At 40.8% G+C, this 21,306-nt stretch overlaps 1 protein-coding gene across 3 annotated transcripts in view; it reads left to right on the forward strand.

The window, feature by feature from the left end:
• Positions 1–21,306, forward strand: part of tgfbr3 (transforming growth factor, beta receptor III) — a 165,064-nt gene that overhangs the window by 6,652 nt on the left and 137,106 nt on the right. For all 3 annotated transcript variants that reach the window (XM_063064667.1, XM_063064666.1, XM_063064668.1), the window contains exon 2: positions 5,496–5,728. In XM_063064667.1, the coding sequence (XP_062920737.1) occupies positions 5,668–5,728 (61 nt within the window). In that variant the 5' untranslated portion in view covers positions 5,496–5,667. The remainder of the gene's footprint in view (positions 1–5,495; positions 5,729–21,306) is intronic.

Raw genomic sequence — 21,306 nt, forward strand, 5'->3', positions numbered from 1 at the left:
TGGCTGAGACCCTTCAAGTCCTGATGAAGGATCTCAGCTCAAAACACAGACAAGACGTAATTGTACAAAGAGTTGACATCAAAACAGAGAGAAATCAGTATGCAGTACTCTAATCCATGTGGTTTTGAGTTGTGACAAAATGCCAATTTGATGCCATTTCCCTGTATTTCCATTGTTCATTTTGTGGTTACTTGTAAGGCAAATTTTTAAATGTAAACTACTTTATGTCCAAAGATGATTCATTTATTGCACCAGAGACACTGCTGTGGAGAGCAAGATTGCAAGAGTACTATGAAAAGTGTTAGACTTAATTGGATCCAAATGTGTAACAAAACTTTAGAATCAGGTTTAATATCGCTGGCATATGTCATGAATTTTGTTAACTTTGTGGCAGCAGTACACTGAAATACATGATAATAGAGAGAGAAAAAACTGAATTGCAGTGTACAGTATATATATATAAAATAGTTAAATCAAATGAGTTGTGCAAAAAATAGAGATTAAAAAAAGGAGTGAGGTAGTGTTCGTGGGTTCAATGTCCATTCAGAAATTGGATGGCAGAGGGGAAAAAGCTATTTCTGAATTGTTGAGTGTGTGCCTTCACACTTCTGTACTTCTTCCCTGATGGTGCCAGTGAGAACAAGGCATGACCTGGGTGGTGGGGGTTCATAATGGTGGACACCACCTTTTTGAGGCACTGCTCCTTGAAGATGTCCTGGATTCTACGGAGACTAATGCCCATGACTGAGCTGACTAATTTTACAACTCTCTGCAGTTTACCTCAACCCTGTACAGTAGACCCCCACCTCCATACCAGATGGTGACGCAGCCAGTTAGAATGCTCTCCGCGGTACGTATGTAGAAATTTGTGATTTTTGGTGACATACCAAATCTCCTCAATTCCTAATGAAATGTAGCTGCTGTCTTGAAAGGAGAATGGTAAAGTAAAAGTTTACACTTCACAGTATGTGCAGCACCAGGGAACAAAACTACCTCTTATTCTGTACCATCTCTTATAATGGATCAAAATGGCTATGGATATTTATTATGCTAATGCTTTGCAGTATTGAAATTAACATTTCACATGCTAAAGGCATATTGGAACTGCTTCATGTGATAAAACAAATCAAATTGGTTATGGATTGCAGTTGTACTGCATCCACTTGGACTGATAACTTTGAATTGTGAGGTGCAGCTGGGGGAACAATCATGGCCCTTCTTTACAGCAGTGTGAATTAGTACTGAGGTCAGTGTCAAAGAAATACACTTAGTTTGATGTGAAAAACTGCCCAGGGAATTCAGTTATTTTTTATTGCAAGTTGGGAAAGTTTCCTTTCTCACTGGGGGCCAGCTATTCTATTGTGCACCTAAACTTGCTTTGCATCAGTGTAGAATTGTGTTGTGTAATAAATGACCAGCAAGTCTTGTTAGATCTTTCAATCAACCTCAATTTACAGTGCTGTGGAAAACTGTACTGTGGATGTATTTTAAAAGAAGACAAGGCGAGTTTGGACTTTAGGTAATGAATATGTGAAAATAAGGAATGTGTCAGTATTGTATATCTTATGTTTGCCAATTTTCAGCCAGCTGTTCACTGGAATGTACATTGGATACCACTTGCTTGGCTCCTGTGTGATGAGGTTCATAAAAGGGTGCAATTTCAACAGAAGCAGTCAGCAAAGTTTTTTGATCTACCATATTGATAAAATCATTGTGCAGATTTAAATTATACACTCCAGCGCTGGCCTGTCATGCCATTGTTGCTAACTTTTCTGGCTAGTCTTCCCATATCAACAACATCTATTAAATTTGTCATAAATACAAAGGCCCTGTGTCGTACCATGGGTGCCATCTGCTGGTAAGTTTTTTTTTGAAAATGTCAACTAAAGCTGAAATGTGCATGAACGTTTTGTGAGAACTTGCGGTTACCACATCAGCAAGTTGTATTCAACCTAAAAAGTTCCCTTTGAATTCACTCTTGTTGTCCTGTTTAGATTATAGCTTCAAATATTTTTTATGGTAAATGCACAATTTACTTTTCAAATTACTTGAACAATGAATAGTTTTAAACTTTAATAAATTCACATATAGAAAGTGAGTACAAAAAGATACTCAGAAAATTTTGTTCAGTGAATCTCTTCTATTTTAAGGGATTGCTATTCACAGATTTAATCATGATGTGATAGGACAACAGGGGTCCTGACCCATGTTCGTTCTTCTGGACATATGTTTTAGATTAGATCTGTGGCAGCTGTGGATTCATGTCAGATTTGGAGAAAATAACATTTTACTCAGCTTTTGTTTATTTCTCATCTGTTTTTTTAATTTAAAAAAGAACTTCCAGTTCCTTTAACTGACAAGTTATCAAGTTCAAGATGCACAGGAAGATTTTTGAGTAGTAAACAGTTTTAGCTGACAGTGTAATTGAAAGTTATGTAACAGTTCAAATGTTACATGACGTTTGCTCTTTGATCCAAATTTTAACCTGACCCATTAGCGGGTGTAGATGAATCAATTAATCAAAGATACAACTTTGTGGTTACCAGATGTCACCATGTACCAAAGACTGCTTCGAAAGCAAGTGAAGAGGGTATTACACAGGGTTTCATTACTGAATATAACTCAGTAGCATATTTCCCATTTTATCTATATACAACCAAATGACAGTTGAGGATCATGTTTGTTATCACTGACTTAGCTTTTGAAATTGTTTTGCTGTAGCTGGAAGTAGAAAGATTTATAATGATAATACATTACAAGGTAAATAGTGCAAAAAGAATGGAATAACATGGTCTGTTTAGAAATCTGACAGCAGAGGGGAAGAAGATATTCCTAAATTATTGTGTGAGTATTCAGGCTCCTCTACCCCCCGCCATCCCCACTCCCAAGATGATTGTAATGAGAAGAGGGCCTGTCCTGGCTGGTGAGGGTCCTGAGTGACAGATGCTGCTTCTTGAGGTACCACCTGTTGAAGGTGTTCTAGTGGTGGGGAAGGTCATTGGGTCGTGCCCATTATGGAGCTGGTAGTGTTTATAACCCTTTGCATCTGTTTTTTTTTGATTCTCTGCATTGGATTTTCCATATCAGTCAGAATGTTCTCCACTGTACATCTATAAAAATCAGTGAGAGTCTTTGGTTATTTACTGAATCTCCTCAAATATCTAATGAAGTGAGCTGCTGGCATGCTTTCCTCATGATTGTATCAGTCTGTTGGACCCAGGATATGATATGTCCTCTAAAATATGATGCCCAAGAACTTCAAGCTGCTCAGCTTTTCACACAATTGACCCCTCAGTGAGGATTGGCATGTTTTCTTTTGATTTTCATTCCCCTTCCTGAAGTCCTTGACAGTTCCTTGGACTTGCTCACATTGAGTGCAAGGTTGTTGTTGCCATACCACTCAACCGATCAAACTGTTCACTTCTGTATGCCTTCTTGTTACCATCTGAGATTTTAGCAACAACAGTGGCATTTATAAATGGTGTTTGAAATGTGTTCTGAGTGTGGATGTCCATTCTTGTTTATATTGGGTTTATTGAAACAATGCCAGAGGCCCCAGACATAGTGAGATGGAGAGTCGAAGTTATAGGTCTAACCCTTCATCCATTTGGGAGCATTAAACTAAATTAGAAGTGCAAATGGATTGCTGCTTCACCTAGAAGGAATGTTTGGGCCCTTGGAGATGTGAAAGAATGCCAACCCCATACATGTCTCCTGTTTTATAGAGTCATAGGCCCTTTTTACAGCACAGAAATAGGCCCTTCAGCCCATCCAGTCTGTGCCGAGCCATTAATCTGTCCAGTCCCATTGACCTGCACCTGGACCATATTGACCTTCAGCTTTATGAAGGAGCTATTCTCTTTGACTCCCTGATTCATGAGCACTTGCTTTCCTCCCAACAGTACCTTCTCGTGCCAGCGGCTGTAGGTGCAGCACCTGTCCTCTTGGCCTTTTACTTCCTGCCATCTTCTGAGTGGGGGTCATGGTCATAAAATGTGGTGTAAAGGAGAATATTTCTGCTTGTTGAAAGTTTATTTGTGTTTCAATACTTCTGCTAATTCAACAAAATCAGAGAACTTATGAGTGTGTTTGTGGTCAATTCTTGGTTGCGGATGGGATTATGCTCCCATTTCAGCTCCCTTTTAGTCATAATTGTGTGCTGTTGCTCAGTGTTGAGGCCACAGGATTGTTAGCCTGAATCTATTGAGGGATCACATTACCTTCCCTGCTTTGTAATTCATGAAGTTATATGTTTTTTTTCTTAAAGAAATTAAGCTAATTTTGCATTGGATGATTGCTGTCAGTTCATGCAAAACCTGAAATTTCGACTGAGGCTTTTCGAATGTGAACAACTGAAACTTTACTATACTTTGGCTTTGGATGATTTTGGGTTGTTCTTGCAAAACAAATCCATTACTGCTTGAAGGTATATTGTTTCACAAATCTTATCTGCAATTTAAGACATTCTGAAGGCTTCTGAATCAGATGGGATATGCTGTACTTAGATAAAGACTGAGTATTTGCATTCTTATGTTTTTGACTTAAATTTATTTGCAAGATGTTATTTATGCCCCAAATATTTGGGGTGGGTGAGAAATTAAAACATGTATTTTACAATGCATTGGTCTATTCCACTTTGTTCTCGAATGTGACAGTCTGTCAATGAGTGTAAGACTCAAATTCTATTCAGTAGAATCAGAATCAGGTTTAATATCTCAGGCATATGTCGTGAAATTGTTGTACAGTGCAGTACATAACGATAGAGAAAAAAACTGAATTACAGTCAGTGTGTGTCTCTCTCTCTCTCTCTCTCTCATATGTGTGTGTGTATGTATATATATACTAGTTAAAATAAATAAATAGTGCAAAAATAAAAATAGTCAGGTCATGTTCATGGGTTCAATGTCCATTCTGAAGTCAGATGGCAGAGGGAAAGAAGCTGTTCCTGAATCATTGAGTGTGTACCTTCAGGCTCCCCTACCTCCTTCCTGATGGTAGCAATGAGAAGAGGGCATGTCCTGTGTGATGGGGATCCGTAATAATGGATGCTTCCTTTCTGATGTATTGCTCCTTGAAGATAGTATGGAAGCTAGTACCCATGATGGATCTAAGTTTACAACTCTCTGCAGCTTACTTTGATCCTGTGTAATAGCCCCCCCCCAACCTTACTGGATGGTGATACAACCAGTTAGAATGCTCTCCACGGCACATCTGTAGAAATTTGCGAGTGCTTTTGCTGACGTACCAAATCTCCTTAAACTCCGAATGAAGAAAAACCACTGCTATGCCTCCTTTGTAGCTGCATCGATATGTTGGGCCCAGGATAGAGTCTCAAAGGTGTTGACACCCAGGAACTTCAAATTGCTCACTCTTTCCACTCCTGATTCCCCTATGAGGACTGGTGTGTGATCCCTTGTCAAAATAAATAGTAATGCACTCACAATTGAATCATCATCTATTTACTTACCTTTTCATTTTGTATATTTTTCCTTTAGGCTTACGAAGGAGAAAAGGAAGATCAGAATTTACATTCCATTTTATTTTGCTAAGAAGAAAAGGTACAGTGGTGTAAATCTTGCCCAGTACAAGAGGCAATCTTGGCCACATTAAAAGATAGACTTTCTCCACTGGAAAGCAAAGCTAATTACATAGCATTGTATCTTAAACATGACGTCACATGGAATTCAAGCAATACTACTCTTTTTGCTGATACATGGTGGGTCTACAGGTGAGTTCCTTTGTATAAACTTCAAATCCCAAGCAAGTCTTTATTTATGCTGTTCATGGCTCATTGCAGACTGACATAGAATGTTTCAGTTACGAGGAAAGATTGGAAAAGCTAGTTGCATTTTGGACATGATTAAGATATATAACAGTATGAAGAATTTAGATACGATAGACTGCAGGAAACCTTTCTCATCAGAAATGAATAAAACTAGATGACATAGATTTGGGGTAAAAATTTTAGAGGGCATCTCGGAGGGACTTTGAGTGTGGTGAGTACCTGGTGTACACTGGCTGAGAGGCTGTGGAAGCACATGAATAGCCTGGGTGTAGAAGGCTAAAGTGCAAGTGTTGAAAGATGCTGATATTCATTGTGTACACAGCGGACTGAATATTCTTTTTCTGTAGCCTGCAGAATCCTATTTTTACTTGTCCTTCTTTATCAAAATACTGGCTTTAAAATCCAAGCTTCCTGCCACAAGTAACTCTTTGCCAATAGAAGCGTGTACATTTCCAGCGCAGAAGGAGGTAATTTAGCCCTTGGTGCGTATGTTAGGATGTTTATAAAAGAGGTCATAATTCCTACTATTGCAATCTTTCCATAGTTTTGTATCTTCTTCTTTAAATACTTATCACTTGTATCTTTAAACTGATTTAATTCACTTGGCTAAGCACAGTTCTAAACCCGCCTTTGTATATTATTAGACCAAAAGATCCAGGTGCGGCTTCGGGATTCAAATGTTCATTTAGTAGTTTATTCGTGGTGGATTCAAATGGGGGGGGGGACTAAGCTAATAAAAAGGGAATGTCTACAGAGTGAAGAATAAAAATGAATGTATCTCGGGGGAAAAAAAGCACAAATTTTTTTTTAAGGTGCTTGCAGAATAAAATTGACAAAGTAAGAGAAGGAGTAGAAAGGGACTTGAGGGGAAAAGAATAAAGAACCAAGGTGGATTTTTTTTATAAAATAAGTATTGAACTGTTAAAGTGTGAATTGGATAAATGTATTTAGAAGCATGTTTCTGAAAATTGGATTTTGCCATTTGATTAAGAAAAATCTTGGGTTTTGTTAACATTTTTAAAAATTTGAGTTTTTAGTTTTGATTTTAGCTTGAAATCCAAATTACAGAAGGACATCTACAAACTGTAGCTAGTATCTTTTATTTTACTTTTAAAAAAAGGTATTATTGTTTACTGGCACACCATAAACATAAGAGATCATGTGGGTGCTGAAAATCTGGAGCATCACACAAAAAGTACTGGAGGAATTCAGCAAGTCAGGCAGCATCTATGGAAGGGAGTAAACCAGACGATGCTTTGGGCTGAGACCCTTCGTCAGTCCCGATGAAGGATCTTGGCCCAAAACATCGACTGTTTGTTTCCCTCTGTAGATGCTATCTGACTTGCTGAGTTCCTCCAGATTTTGTGTGTTACTTATATTCACTGGAAACTTTTGTGATCTCACCCAGCAGTTTTCTCACCATAACCACTTGTTTGTGACTTCAATTTTTCCTAATTGCCAAAGCTATCCAGTACATAGTTCCATAATTTCATTATGGATGGCTGCCTTACTTAGATCCTCACTGGATTTGGTTATTTTTGTGTATGAATTGAGGCATTCGTTTTGTATAGCAAGTTAATAGAGCTTGCTTAAGTGCTGACTTTTATTTATTTTAATAATTCCTCCTACCCACTTCTTTCCGTTCTAGGCACAAGGCGTTTTGGTACTGTTCTGGCAGTGGTGCCAAGATAATCAAGCATATGCTAGCAAAGGCTTGGATTTGAATTCTGATGACCTACAGTGTAGTTTGAAGCACATTGATATGGTTTGCTGATGTTTCTTTTGCTCATTGTGCTACCTGTGTGGTTAACTAAACTTTTTTTTTCCAGCATGACTCGTGGTGGAGCAAGATTTCTATTTACATGGTCTGATGTTGAATTCATAAAAAAAATCATACCAGAACAGTAATCCTGACTTTAAAAAAAGTTTAAATATCCAAACCACAAGTTTAAGCTTGAATTGGGAAAATTATAGGTCAATGTACTTTCACCTTTTTATGGTGGACTTTGACTTAGTATGGTAATGGGGACATGTGGTTGCATTGAAAATAAGTTAGAACATTTATAAGGAAGTCAGTTATAAGGGGATTGAAATTCTCTTGAAGTGACTAAAGGATTTTAACAGTAGAAGTTTAAGATACTGTAGAGGTGGCAAATGAGTACCAAAAAACTGTAATTCTGCATCTATTTATCATATGAAGAGTGTTTGATGGCTCAAGGCCTTTACTCACTGGAGTTTAGAAGAATAAGGGGGATTTCATTGAAATCAATCAAAAATTAGAAGGCCTAAATAGAGTGGACATGCTGAGGATATTTCCAATAGTGGATCTGTCTAGGACCTGAGGGCACAGCTTCAGAACACAAGGACACCCCTTTAGAACAGAGATGAGGAGGAATTTCTTTGGTCAAAAGGTGGAAAATTGGTGGAATTCATTACCCTAGAGGCCTGTGCAGATCAAATTTTGGGTATATTTAAAGTGGATTTTGATGGGTTCTTGATTAGTTAAGGCACCAAAGCTTATGGGGAGAAAGTAAGGGAATAGGGTTGAGAAGGGAAGTAATCAGCCTTGATGGAATAGTGGGGCAGACTTGAGGGGCTGAATGGGCGGCTCCGCTCCTTTCTCTTTCTGAAATTCATGTCAAGATGGGATGTGAGCTCAATGATAAGAAACTCTGTCTCAGCCCAAGCAACCTGGGATGGATGAAATTTCTGTCAAGGAAGCAGAGCTTTCAGTAGAGCAGAGAACGAAATTAAAGCTTGGTTATTCTTGATTTGAACAGGATGTGAATGTAGGTGATGTAATTGGTAAGTTGGCGGATGACACAAAATTTCACGGTGGTGTTGAAAGTGAGGGTGGGTAGACTTTTGTTACAGAAAATTAATGAGTTTGTAAAATAGGCAGAGCAATGGGAGGTGAAATTTAACCCTGAAAAAGTGATGCATATTGGGTGGATTAGTAAGTCAGATACACACAGTGAATCGTAGGTCACTACAAAGTCCCGAGGAACAGAGGCACTTTGGACATGTCCATCTTGTCCAAATGACTTCAGACCTTCCAGCTTCCCAAGCACCTTCTTCTTAACAAGAGTAAATACACTCCCTTCGGCATTTGAAACTCTCGAATTTCTAGCATATTGCAAGTGTCTTCCACAGTGAAGACTAACACAAAATACTTATTAAGTTTATCTGCCTTTTCTTTGCCCCCAATTACTACTTCTCCAGGATCATTTTCCATTGGTCCGATATCCACTCTCGCCTCTCTTTTACTCTTTATATATCTGGGAAAAAATCTTTTAGAAACATAGAAAACCTACAGCACCATACAGGCACTTCGGCCCATAATGCTGTGCCAAACATGTACTTACTTTAGAAATTACCTAGGGTTACCCATAGCCCTCTATTTTTCTAAGCTCCATATACCTATCCAGGAGTCTCTCAAAAGACCCTATTGTATCTGCCTCCATCACAGTCGCCAGCAGCCCGTTCCATGCACTCATCATTCTCTGCGTTTTTTAAAAAAAACTTACCCCTGATGTGCCCTCGGTACCTACTTCCAAGCACCTTAAAACTGTACCCTCTCGTGTTAGCCATAAAAAGCCGGACTACCCACATGATCAATGCCTCTTAACATCTTATACACCTCTCAGGTCACCTCTTTCCTCCGTCGCTACAAGGAGAAAAGGCCAAGTTCACTCAACCTATTCTCATAAGGCATGCTCCCCAGTCCAGGCAACATCCTTGTAAATCTCCTCTGCACCCTTTTTATAGTTTCCACATCCTTCCTATAGTGAGGTGACCAGAACTGAGCACAGTACTCCAAATGGGGTCTAACCAGGGTCCTATATAGCTGTAATGTTACCTCTTGGCTCTTGAACTCAATCCCACAGTTGATGAAGGCCGATGCACCATATGCCTTCTTAACCACAGAGACAACCTGCACAGCAGCTTTGAGTGTCCTTTGGACTCGGACCCCAAGATCCCTCTGATCCTCCACACTGCCAAGAGTTTTACTATTAATGCTATATTCTGCCATCATATTTGACCTACCAAAATGAACCACCTCACATTTACCTGAGTTGAACTCCATCTACTACTTCTCAGCCCAGTTTTGCTTCCTATCGATGTCCCACTCTAACCTCTGACAGCCCTCCACACTATCCACAACGCCCCCAACCTTTGTGTCATCAGCAAATTTCCTAACCCATCCCTCCACTTCATCATCCAGATCATTTATAAAAATCACAAACCGAAGGGGTCCCAGAACAGATCCCTGAGACACACCACTGGTCACTGACCTCCATGCAGAATGTGATCCGTTTACAACCACTCTGCCTTCTGTGGGCAAGCCAATTCTGGATCCACATAGCAAGGTCCCCATGCATCCCATGCCTCCTTACTTTCTCAATAAGCCTTGCATGGGTACCTTATCAAATGCCTTGCTGAAATCCATATATACTATTTTTGTTGTCCTATTTTATATTATTGGCTACCTTACTTTCATAATTCATCTTTTCTCTCCTTATAGCTTTATTCATTACCTTCTGTTGGTTTTTAAAAGCTTTCTGATCTGCTGACTTCCCACTAATTGTTGCTGTACTATATGCCTTCTCTTTTGCTGTTATGCTGACTTTGACTTCCCTTGTTAACCACAGTTGCTTTATCCTCCCTTTAAAATACTTCAAGTATTATAGGTAGGTGTAGTGGTTAAGAAAACACATGAGATGCTTCCCATCATTAACCAAGGCATAGGTTATAAGGAAAGAAGTTTATGGAATAAATTTATTAATATTACCAAGGCCACAACTGAAGCAGAGAAGATGAAAGAAGATTTTGGAGAGGTTAGCTGAATCTTACTGCCTCTGACAATAGTATATCTAATAAGAGGGGCCAGGTAACTGAGGTATAGGAAAGAATTATATGGTGATTTCAGATATGATACTCTCTAAATGATTTGCAATTGTTGGAGATGTTGTGACCCTGGTGGCTTTCAAAGTGAAAAACAATTTGCATTGTTGATGGAGCCATTGAATATGTCAACTAGCATGAGATCCAGGAGAGTCTAAGAACTGTAAGAATGAAATTCCATTTACCAAATTTGAAATTATTTGTGTTTTGTAACATAGCATGATATCCATGGCTCTTTCTGATGTTCTCTATAGTAATATATTATTTTGTTAACTGTTGGTTAATTGCAGTGTGCAGGTCAGGCCTTTTGCAATTGGGAACTGAAAACCTGAAGGTCAGGTAATCTCCCTTTTGACATTGGACTCTGTGCTGATTCTAGGCGTGTGCCAGGGGTGATGACATGTAGCACTTGAATGGGATTGCTAACTTTCATTAGAAAGATTTTTTTTCTCTTCTTTGTCCTACTTCTGTTTGCTTAATTTCTGTTAGACGTTACAGAGTGGGATTAGGTGTAGTGTCATTCACAAATCCCTCTAATTTGTGAGGCAGACATGGCAATTTAACATTATTCTTGTGACAATGTAGAGAGCTGGGTCAATATTAATGACTCCCCAGGGATATATGTACTATTGTGTCACCACCTTCATCCTGCACAAAAAGCCAGTGGAACCTGAGAATCCCAGTGATGAGATGTTGGACTGTTGAGATGTTGACTGAAATTTGTTTCTGTGATCATGATGGCCCATTGCTATTGCCTGGAATCAGCAGGATAGCTCTTCCAATTTTGGCATAGCTCCCCAGATGCCTTTACCATGCCTGAATCTAGTGCTCGGTTTAATGGCAGTTAAACAGCAGACACGTTCCTGAGAATCCGTAGTTGTATTTAGGCCAGGCCAGTTATGCATGGCACATTTCCTTCCTTAAAGAATGTTAGTAAAGAGATGTTCAAGGATGAACAGCTTTCTCTGATGAATTTATTGCATATTTAGCTGTTATATTTGCTCCCTTTAGAATTTGTTTACCCAGCTTTGATCTTCTCTGTCAGGTTGTTATTTGAATCAACTTACTGAGCACTGAGAGTACTGAAATAGACCACTGCATCTTTCGACTTGAATGGCTAGCATTTAGAGATGGTTCTGCATATACCTTGTTCTCGTATGACCCTTGTAGGAAAATCTAATTTAAGTTGTTGGTTATGGACAGAATTAAACATAATCTGAGGTGTGTTCCAATGAAGTATCTTGCCCAAGTAACGGTTGCCATGAGACCATAAGACGTAGGTGCAAGATTAGGTCATTTGGCCCATTGAGTCTGCTCTGCCGTTCACTCATGGGTGACTTATTTTCCCTCTCAACCCCATTCTCCCGCAAAGTCACATCTGTCAGAAGTGCATACGGCTGGGCGATCTGGAAGACCGTGTAAGGAATCTGGAGCAGCAGCTGGATGACCTTCGACTCATGAGGGAGAATGAGGCAGTCATAGATGAGAGCTACAGAAAGGTAGTCACACCTAGGCTGTCGGAAGCAGGTCGTTGGGTGACAGTCAGAGGGGGGAAAGCGAAGGGAAGCAGACAGGTAGTGCAGAGCACCCCTGTAGCCATTCCCCTGAATAATAAGTTTACCATCCTGGATACTGTTGGCGGGGACGACCGACCAGGTGTGAGCCCTGGTGGCAGGGCCTCCGGCACTGAGTCTGACTCTGTGGTGCAGAAGGGTGGGACGGAGAAGAGGAGAGCTGTCGTCATTGGAGACTCTATAATCAGGGGAGCAGACAGGAGATTTTGTGGACGTGAGAAGGACACCCGCATGGTTTGTTGCCTCCCGGATGCCAGGGTCCGGGATGTCTCTGACCGGGTGCATGACATCTTGGTACGAGAGGGAAAGCAACCAGAAGTCGTGATACATGTTGGGACCAACGACATAGGCAGGAAGAGGGATGAGGTCCTGAAGTGTGAGTTTCGAGAATTAGGCAGAAGGCTGAAGAACAGGACCTCAAGGGTGTCGTTCCCAGGATTGCTGCCAGTGCTACGTGACAGAGATGGTAAGAATTGGAGGAGATGGCAGTTGAATGCGTGGCTGAGGAGTTGGTGCAGGGAGCAAGGTTTTAGATTTTTAGATCATTGGGATCTCTTCTGGGGAAGGTGGGACCTGTACAGATTAGATGGGTTGCACCTGAACTCGAGAGGGAGCAATATCCTTGCAGGTAGGTTTGCTAGCATGGTTCGGGAGGGTTTAAACTAATTTGCAAGGGGGATGGGACCCAGAGCGATAGAGCAGAGAAAGAAGTGCATGGAGTAAAGCCAGATCTAACATACAGAGAGGCTTTGAGGAAAGAGAAGCAGAATAAACAGTGTAAAGACAGTAAGGTAGAAGGACTGAAATGTGTGTACCTCAATGCAAGAAGCATCAGGAACAAAGGTGATGAACTGAGAGCTTGGATACATACATGGAATTATGATGTAGTGGCCATTACAGAGACTTGGCTGGCACCAGGGCAGGAATGGATTCTCAATATTCCTGGATTTCAGTGCTTTAAAAGGGATAGAGAGGGCGGAAAAAGGGGAGAAGGGGTGGCATTACTGGTCAGGGATACTATTACAGTTACAGAAAGGGTGGGTAATGTAGCAGGGTCCTCTTTTGAGTCAATATGGGTGGAAGTCAGGAACAGGAAGGGAGCAGTTACTCTGCTGGGGGTATTCTATAGGCCCCCTGGTAGCAGCAGAGATACAGAGGAGCAGATTGGGAGGCAGATTTTGGAAAAGTGCAAAAATAACAGGGTTGTTATCATGGGTGACTTTAACTTCCCTAATACTGATTGGCACCTGCGTAGTTCCAAGGGTTTAGATGGGGCAGAATTTGTTAAGTGTGTCCAGGATGGATTCCTGTCACAGTATGTGGACAGGCCGACCAGGGGGAATGCCATACTAGATCTAGTACTAGGTAATGAACCGGGTCAGGTCACAGATCTCTCAGTGGGTGAGCATCTGGGGGACAGTGACCACCGCTCCCTGGCCTTTATAATTATCATGGAAAAGGATAGAATCAAAGAGGACAGGAAAATTTTTAATTGGGGAAAGGCAAATTATGAGGCTATAAGGCTAGAACTTGCGGGTGTGAATTGGGATGATGTTTTTGCAGGGAAATGTACTATGAACATGTGGTCGATGTTTAGAGATCTCTTGCGGGATGTAAGGGATAAATTTGTCCCGGTGAGGAAGGTAAAGAATGGTAGGGTGAAGGAACCATGGGTGACAAGTGAGGTGGAAAATCTAGTCAGGAGGAAGAAGGCAGCATACATGAGGTTTAGGAAGCAAGGATCAGATGGGTCTATTGAGGAATATAGGGAAGCAAGAAAGAGCTTAAGAAGGGGCTGAAGGGGGCATGAGAAGGCCTTGGCGAGTAGGGTGAAGGAAAACCCCAAGGCAGTCTTCAATTATGTGAAGGAAAAAAGGATGACAGGAGTGAAGGTAGGACCGATTAGAGATAAAGGTGGGAAGATGTGCCTGGAGGCTGTGGAAGTGAGCAAGGTCCTCAATGAATACTTCTCTTCGGTATTCACCAATGAGAGGGAACTTGATGATGGTGAGGACAATATGAGTGAGGCTGGTGTTCTGGAGCATGTTGATATTAAGGGAGAGGAGGTGTTGGAGTTGTTAAAATACATTAGGACAGATAAGTCCCCAGGGCTTGATGGAATATTCCCCCGGCTGCTCCACGAGGCGAGAGGAGAGATTGCTGAGCCTCTGGCTAGGATCTTTATGTCCTCGTTGTCCACGGGAATGGTACCGGAGGATTAGAGGGAGGCGAATGTTGTTCCCTTGTTCAAAAAAGGTAGTAGGGATAGTCTGGGTAATTATAGACCAGTGAGCCTTATGTCTGTGGTGGGAAAGCTGTTGGAAAAGATTCTTAGAGATAGGATCTATAGGCATTTAGAGAATCATGGTCTGATCAGGGACAGTCAGCATGGCTTTGTGAAGGGCAGATCGTGTCTAACAAGCCTGATAGGGTTCTTTGAGGAGGTGACCAGGCATATAGATGAGGGTAGTGCAGTGGATGTGATCTATATGGATTTTAGTAAGGCATTTGACAAAGTTCCACACGGTAGGCTTATTCAGAAAGTTAGAAGGCATGGGATCCAGGGAAGTTTGGCCAGGTGGATTCAGAATTGGCTTGCCTGCAGAAGGCAGAGGGCGGCGGTGGAGGGAGTACATTCAGATTGGAGGATTGTGACTAGTGGTGTCCCACAAGGATCTGTTCTGGGACCTCTACTTTTTGTGATTTTTATTAACGACCTGGATGTGGGGGTAGAAGGGGGGGTTGGCAAGTTTGCAGATGACACAAAGGTTGGTGGTGTTGTAGATAGTGTAGAGGATTGTCAAAGATCGCAGAGAGACATTGATAGGATGCAGAAGTGGGCTGAGAAGTGGCAGATGGAGTTCAACCCGGAGAAGTGTGAGGTAAGTACACTTTGGAAGGACAAACTCCAAGGCAGAGTACAAAGTAAATGGCAGGATACTTGGTAGAGTGGAGGAGCAGAGGGATCTCGGGGTACATGTCCACAGATCCCTGAAAGTTGCCTCACAGGTGGATAGGGTAGTTAAGAAAGCTTATGGGGTGTTAGCCTTCATAAGTTGAGGGATAGAGTTTAAGAGTCGCGATGTAATGATGCAGCTTTATAAAACTCTAGATAGGAGTATTGTGTCCAGTTCTGGTCACCTCACTATAGGAAGGATGTGGAAGCATTGGAAAGGGTACAGAGGAGATTTACCAGGATGCTGCCTGGTTTAGAAAGTATGCATTATGATCAGAGATTAAGGGAGCTAGGGCTTTACTCTTTGGAGAGAAGGAGGATGAGAGGAGACATGATAGAGGTGTACAAGATAATAAGAGGAATAGGTAGAGTGGATAGCCAGCGCCTCTTCCCCAGGGCACCACTGCTCAATACAAGTGGACATGGCTTTAAGGTAAGGGGTGGGAAGTTCAAGGGGGATATTAGAGGAAGGTTTTTTACTCAGAGAGTGGTTGGTGCGTGGAATGCACTGCCTGAGTCAGTGGTGGAGGCAGATACACTTGTGAAGTTTAAGAGACTACTAGACAGGTATATGGAGGAATCTAAGGTGGGGGCTTATATGGGAGGCAGGGTTTGAGGGTCGGCACAACATCGTGGGCCGAAGGGCCTGTACTGTGCTGTACTATTCTATGTTCTATGTTCTCCCTGTAACTTTTGCCGCCCTTACTGATCAAGAACTTATCAACCTCCATTTTAAATATACTGAATTACTTGGCCTGTGTGTCATTGAATTGCACAGGTTCATCACCTTCTGGCTAAAAAAAATTCCTCCTCATCTCTGTTGTAAAGGAACATCCTTCCATTCTGATTCCGTGTCCTCTGGTCCTAGACTCTCCCACTATTGGAAACATCCTCCACGTGCACTCCAGGCCTTTCAATACTCAGTAGGTTTCAATGAGATCCCCCCTCCCCCCATCATTCTTCCAAAGTCCAGCAAATACAGGCTCAGAGCCATCAAACACTCCTCTCATGTTAACCCTTTCATTCCTAGGATCATTCTTCTGAACCCCCTCCAATGCCATCACATCCTTCGTCAGATATGGGGTCCAAAGTGGCTCACAATACTCCAAATGTGGTCTGACCAATGCCTTAGAAAGCCCCAGCATTACGTCCTCGCCTTTGTATTCTAGTTATCTCAAAATGAATGTTATCATTTGTATTTGCCTTCCTTACTACCAACTCGCCCTCCAAGTTAACCTTTAGGGGATCCTGCATTAGAACTTCAAAGTTCCTTTGCACTTCCAATTTCTGAATTTGCTCACTGTTATGACTGTATACTTCCCTACACTCTATTCCATTTGCCACTTTGCCCATTCTTCGAATCTGTCCATCCTTCAGAAGACTCTCCGCTACCTGTCTTTCAGCCTATCTTTGTATCATCTGCAAGCATGGCCATTAAACCATTAATTTGGTCATCCAGATCATTATCATATAACAAGAAGAGTAGTGCAGAACACTACCAGTTACCGCAGCCAACTAGAAAAGGTCCCATTTATTCCCACATTTTGCCTTCTGCCATTAAGCTAATTTTTTATCCATGCTAGTAATTTCTTGCTGTAGTACCACAGGCTCCTATCTTGTTTAACTTCCAAATCTGTTACCCGGCAACCACTTAAAACAAACTTTTTAGATGTGACAACTGAAAAAGCAGTGTTCCTTGGTGGGCTGTTCACTCAAAATATCCTGGTTTATTGTCAATTTGAACGTGAATTGTTTTGTGTATTGTTTTTCATGCAGCTTGTATCATGGTGTTGCAATACTGTTAGCCTTATTAAAATAATATTTTTCACTTCTAAATAACCAGTACAAAAGAGCTTATTGTTGCCTTTTCATCACTCCTTTGATAGATTAAAAATTACAGTGCAGAAAGAAGCAGTATGTCTGTATTAACGCTGGCTCCTTATCCAATTACTTATAAATGATGTGGATTTGCCTCAGTAGTTACTTGTGGAAAGCATTTCATGCTCCAACAGATTGCAAACACTGTTTACGATATCTCTTCTTTCTTCTCTTCATGGCAATCCTAGATCAGTGTGCTTTGTTAGGAGTTTTCAACCAGTAGAAACATGTTTTAACCATTTGGACTCTCAAGCTCTTCCATAAGCTTATTTATAGATTTGCTAATTTTTCCCCAGTGAAATTTCCTTAACAGGCACCTGTGAATTTTAAACCTTTCTTCATAACCTTAGTTTATTTATGATATGCCAATTATTTATATTCCATTACTGTAGCTTAATAGCCATATGATTGGGTACCCAGAATTGCATATGATGTACCAACCATGTCCTAACCAGCAGCTAGTTGGGTTGAGTTGTTCTCCGATCTTGGCAATCCACTTGCCATGTTTTGTCACCATAGACGAGACATCAGTACGCTGTTCACTTGTGGTGTGTCCTCCAAATGCTTGGCCTTTATGTATTTATCAATCAGTTGATTGGTTGTCATTACAGAAACTCAATTGTGAAGTGGGAAGCTACATAGGGTTGCCAATGGACAAGAATAGCACATTGTGTTTACCCCGAGTAAGACTACAATGACCATGAAGCCTTGCGCGGGCACCAGTGCGCATGCGTGTATGTGCCGATATTTTTCTACAAATCATTTTTGGCGATTCTGTTACGGGGGGGGTGGTAATCTCGACCGGATTATAGGTGATAAGTGGCTAATACACTCAATTTTGTCTCTAAAAGGGTTTATCTAACGAATTTAATATTAAACACACAGCGCATATTTTCCTGGCATGAATATAGTGATAAGCCAATTATCAGAGGAGGACAGGGGAGCTTGAAGTAAGTGTTGAACGAACTTCCAGTAGAAGTGGTAGAGGCAGGTTCGATATTATCATTTAAAGTTAAACTAGATAGCTATATGGACAGGAAAGGAATGGAGGGTTATGGGCTGAGTGCAGGTCGGTGGGACTAGGTGAGAGTAGCGTTCGGCACGGACTAGAAGGGCCGAGATGGCCTGTTTCCGTGCTGTAATTGTTATATGGTTATATAAGTCACTTATAAGTCAATAGCATCATAACATTTTAAGTAACGTTTGGATATTAAACACACAGCGCATATTTTCCCCATATGATATCGCTGAATCAGTGGGAGCCCTGGGCTTGTTTCCCTGCAACAAGACAGTCCCATCAAAGGGTGATGGGAGACAGCAATATTCGAAGGGGGTTCCTTATGTCCGGTCTATTCCACAATTTAGTTTTCGTTGCATTCATTGCAGAGAAATGTTGGAAATGGAAGCAACGTTTTCAGTGCTTTCGTGGCTATCTCAGGATACTTAGCCTTGACTTTGATCCAGAATGCCGGCAGAGATATTATGTCAAACATACTTTTTAGCCCGCTGTCATTTGCAAGCTCGAGGAGTTGATTTTCTTCCCGCTCTGATATGGATGACGCGCGGGTAATGACTTCACGTGCGTTCAAGCTCAACAGTGGGCGTGACAGGGAATGAGGAAGGGTGCAGCTGACTCATGTCGCCAAATCATATCGTTTCCTCGTGGCCCAGTAGCACATGCTTTGTGGCCTGATGGTTGGGGACCGCTGGTATAGGCTATCACTATTTTTGTAATTTATCTGAGACTTGTTTTTTTTCATGCTGCACATAATTTTGGTCTAAATTTTGCACCATAACTAATAATGTTGAGGCTATCCAAACTAAAAGCCTCTTCCCCAGGGCACCACCACTCAGTACAAGAGGACATGGCTTTAAGGTAAGGGGTGGGAAGTTCAAGGAGGATATTAGAGGAAGTTTTTTTTTTACTCAGAGAGTGGTTGGTGCGTGGAATGCACTGCCTGAGTCAGTGATGGAGGCAGATACACTAGTGAAATTTAAGAGACTACTAGACAGGTATATGGAGGAATTTAAGATGGGGGTTTATATGGGAGGTTGGGTTTAAGGGTCAGCACAACATTGTGGGCCGAAGGGCCTGTACTGTGCTGTACTATTCTGTGTTCTGTTCTGTAAATATTAGCATAGATTTTTGGTGTTCATGCTTAGACAGCAAAATGTAAAAGTGGAGAGGTTACTGTTGGATTTGTGATGCAAATTTGGTCTTCAGACACTTGGCATAAAAATGTATGAAAGCTGTGATGAAGTTAGATACCCAACAAACAAATAAACAAAAAGTTGTAACTTGTTCATTCAAATGACTACAAAATCTGGATTGATATATTCTCTCCCTGATTCTGTATTGTACTGTCAGGGTGTATTAGAGCTCACTTTGCATACGAGTTTTTCCACATCAGAAAACCTGAATCTTCTGCCAACAATCTCATGAAGCAAATTTGCTTGTTTCCTTTGTATTTTTTCAGTGTTCCTTCTTTTGTTTCACAGTCAATAGGAAGGGCCCAGATATGACGCCTCTCCTAACTTTCCTTTGGCACTTTTCATCCTGCCTTTCAGGTCATCCCAAACAATTTCTTTAACAATGCTTTTATTATTCCCCTTCATTTTTATGTTAGCTTGGCTTGTTTCTCTTCAAGATGGATTTGTTAGACCTATTTAAATGCAAACTGTCTGAAAGGACTAACCATGTAGAACCAGTTCACTTGTAAAAACTGTATCAACTCCACGAAAAGTGGATATAATTAATAAGGGGACAATATGTGAAAGCTTAGTTTCTGTGTTGGGAGGTGCAGTTGTAGATCTGTCTTTTGTAGCTAAGAACAGCACTGGAATAGCCCCTTCAATCCACTTTGTACAGAGCATTTTGCCAATATAACTAATCTCATTTGTGTACATATGGTCTTTTTTCCTTTAATTTCTGTCTGTTCATGTGTTTGTCTAAATACCTACTAAATATTTCTATCTAGTCATTTCTACCACCTGCATTGTCAGTGTATTCCAGCACCTACTTCCAGTACTCTATTAAAAAAAATTGTTTTGTAAATCTCTTTTAAGCTTTCCCCGTCTTGTGTTAAACTCAAACTGTACATAATACTCCAAATGTGGCCTAACCAAATTTTTATACAACTGCACCATGACTTTCCAACTTATATACTTAATAACTTGAGTGATGAAGGCAAGCATTCCTCGTGTCTTATTTTAATCATCCTATCCAGTTGTATTGCGACTTACATGGATATATAGATATGCATCCTTAGATGGATATATGGATATGCATCGTAAGATCCCTCTGAACAGCAGTGTCCCTAAGAGTCCTGACATTTACTGTATACTTTTGCACTTGACGTCACTAAATGTAACTACACACTTTTCCAGATTAAACTCCATCTGCTAATTCTCAGCCCAAATTTTCAATTAAACCAACAAAAGTTGTTGGTGTATGATTATGTATATATCCAGGCTAACAATTTATCAATAGATTTATTTAGTTATCAGAAAGAAGTGAGCAAACTTAAAATTTTGATGGGATGCTCAAGATCTTGCAAAACCTACTATGATAAACGAATATAGAACCTGATCACGTGCCTAATTATTGGATCATTTCCAAGGTTGTTATCAAATAGTTCAAAGCTGAAAACATTATTCATTAAAGTGGAAAAACCGCTGGTTCTCTTTATATTAAAGCAACATTGATGCTTCGTTATAAAGACGAAAGATTTTGCAATGGATCAACAAATTGTCCTGATAAAGGGCTAGGCCTGAAATGTCAACTGTTTATTCCTCATGAAGCACATTTGCTTGTTTCCTACTTCATTTTTCAGTGTTCTTTCACGGTCAGATGCAGAGCATTTGTTTCAGCTTGCAGGTAAGTCTAGTGCAGGCCACTGAGAACACCTGATTTATGGATGCTCTTACATACAACCAACCTCCCATAATAAACTCAATAGTCTGATGCACATACATGTATTAGTTTGTGCCTATGTCAGAACTAATTTTGTCTCTGTCTCGGTCTCCACTTCTAGTAGATGCTGCTTCTTATCAGTCTCGTGTGCTTTTGATGCCACACGTTTCACAGCACAATGGAGGTATGTTGAGTGATTATGGACAAAATTGATTTATGGGCATCTTTAAAAACAACCCCTTCATTACCCTCGGATGGCCAGGACATGTTATAAATTTGGAATTACCAGTAACAG

The sequence above is a fragment of the Mobula hypostoma genome, chromosome 12 (genome assembly GCF_963921235.1).
Source record: "Mobula hypostoma chromosome 12, sMobHyp1.1, whole genome shotgun sequence".
NCBI lineage: Eukaryota > Metazoa > Chordata > Chondrichthyes > Myliobatiformes > Myliobatidae > Mobula > Mobula hypostoma.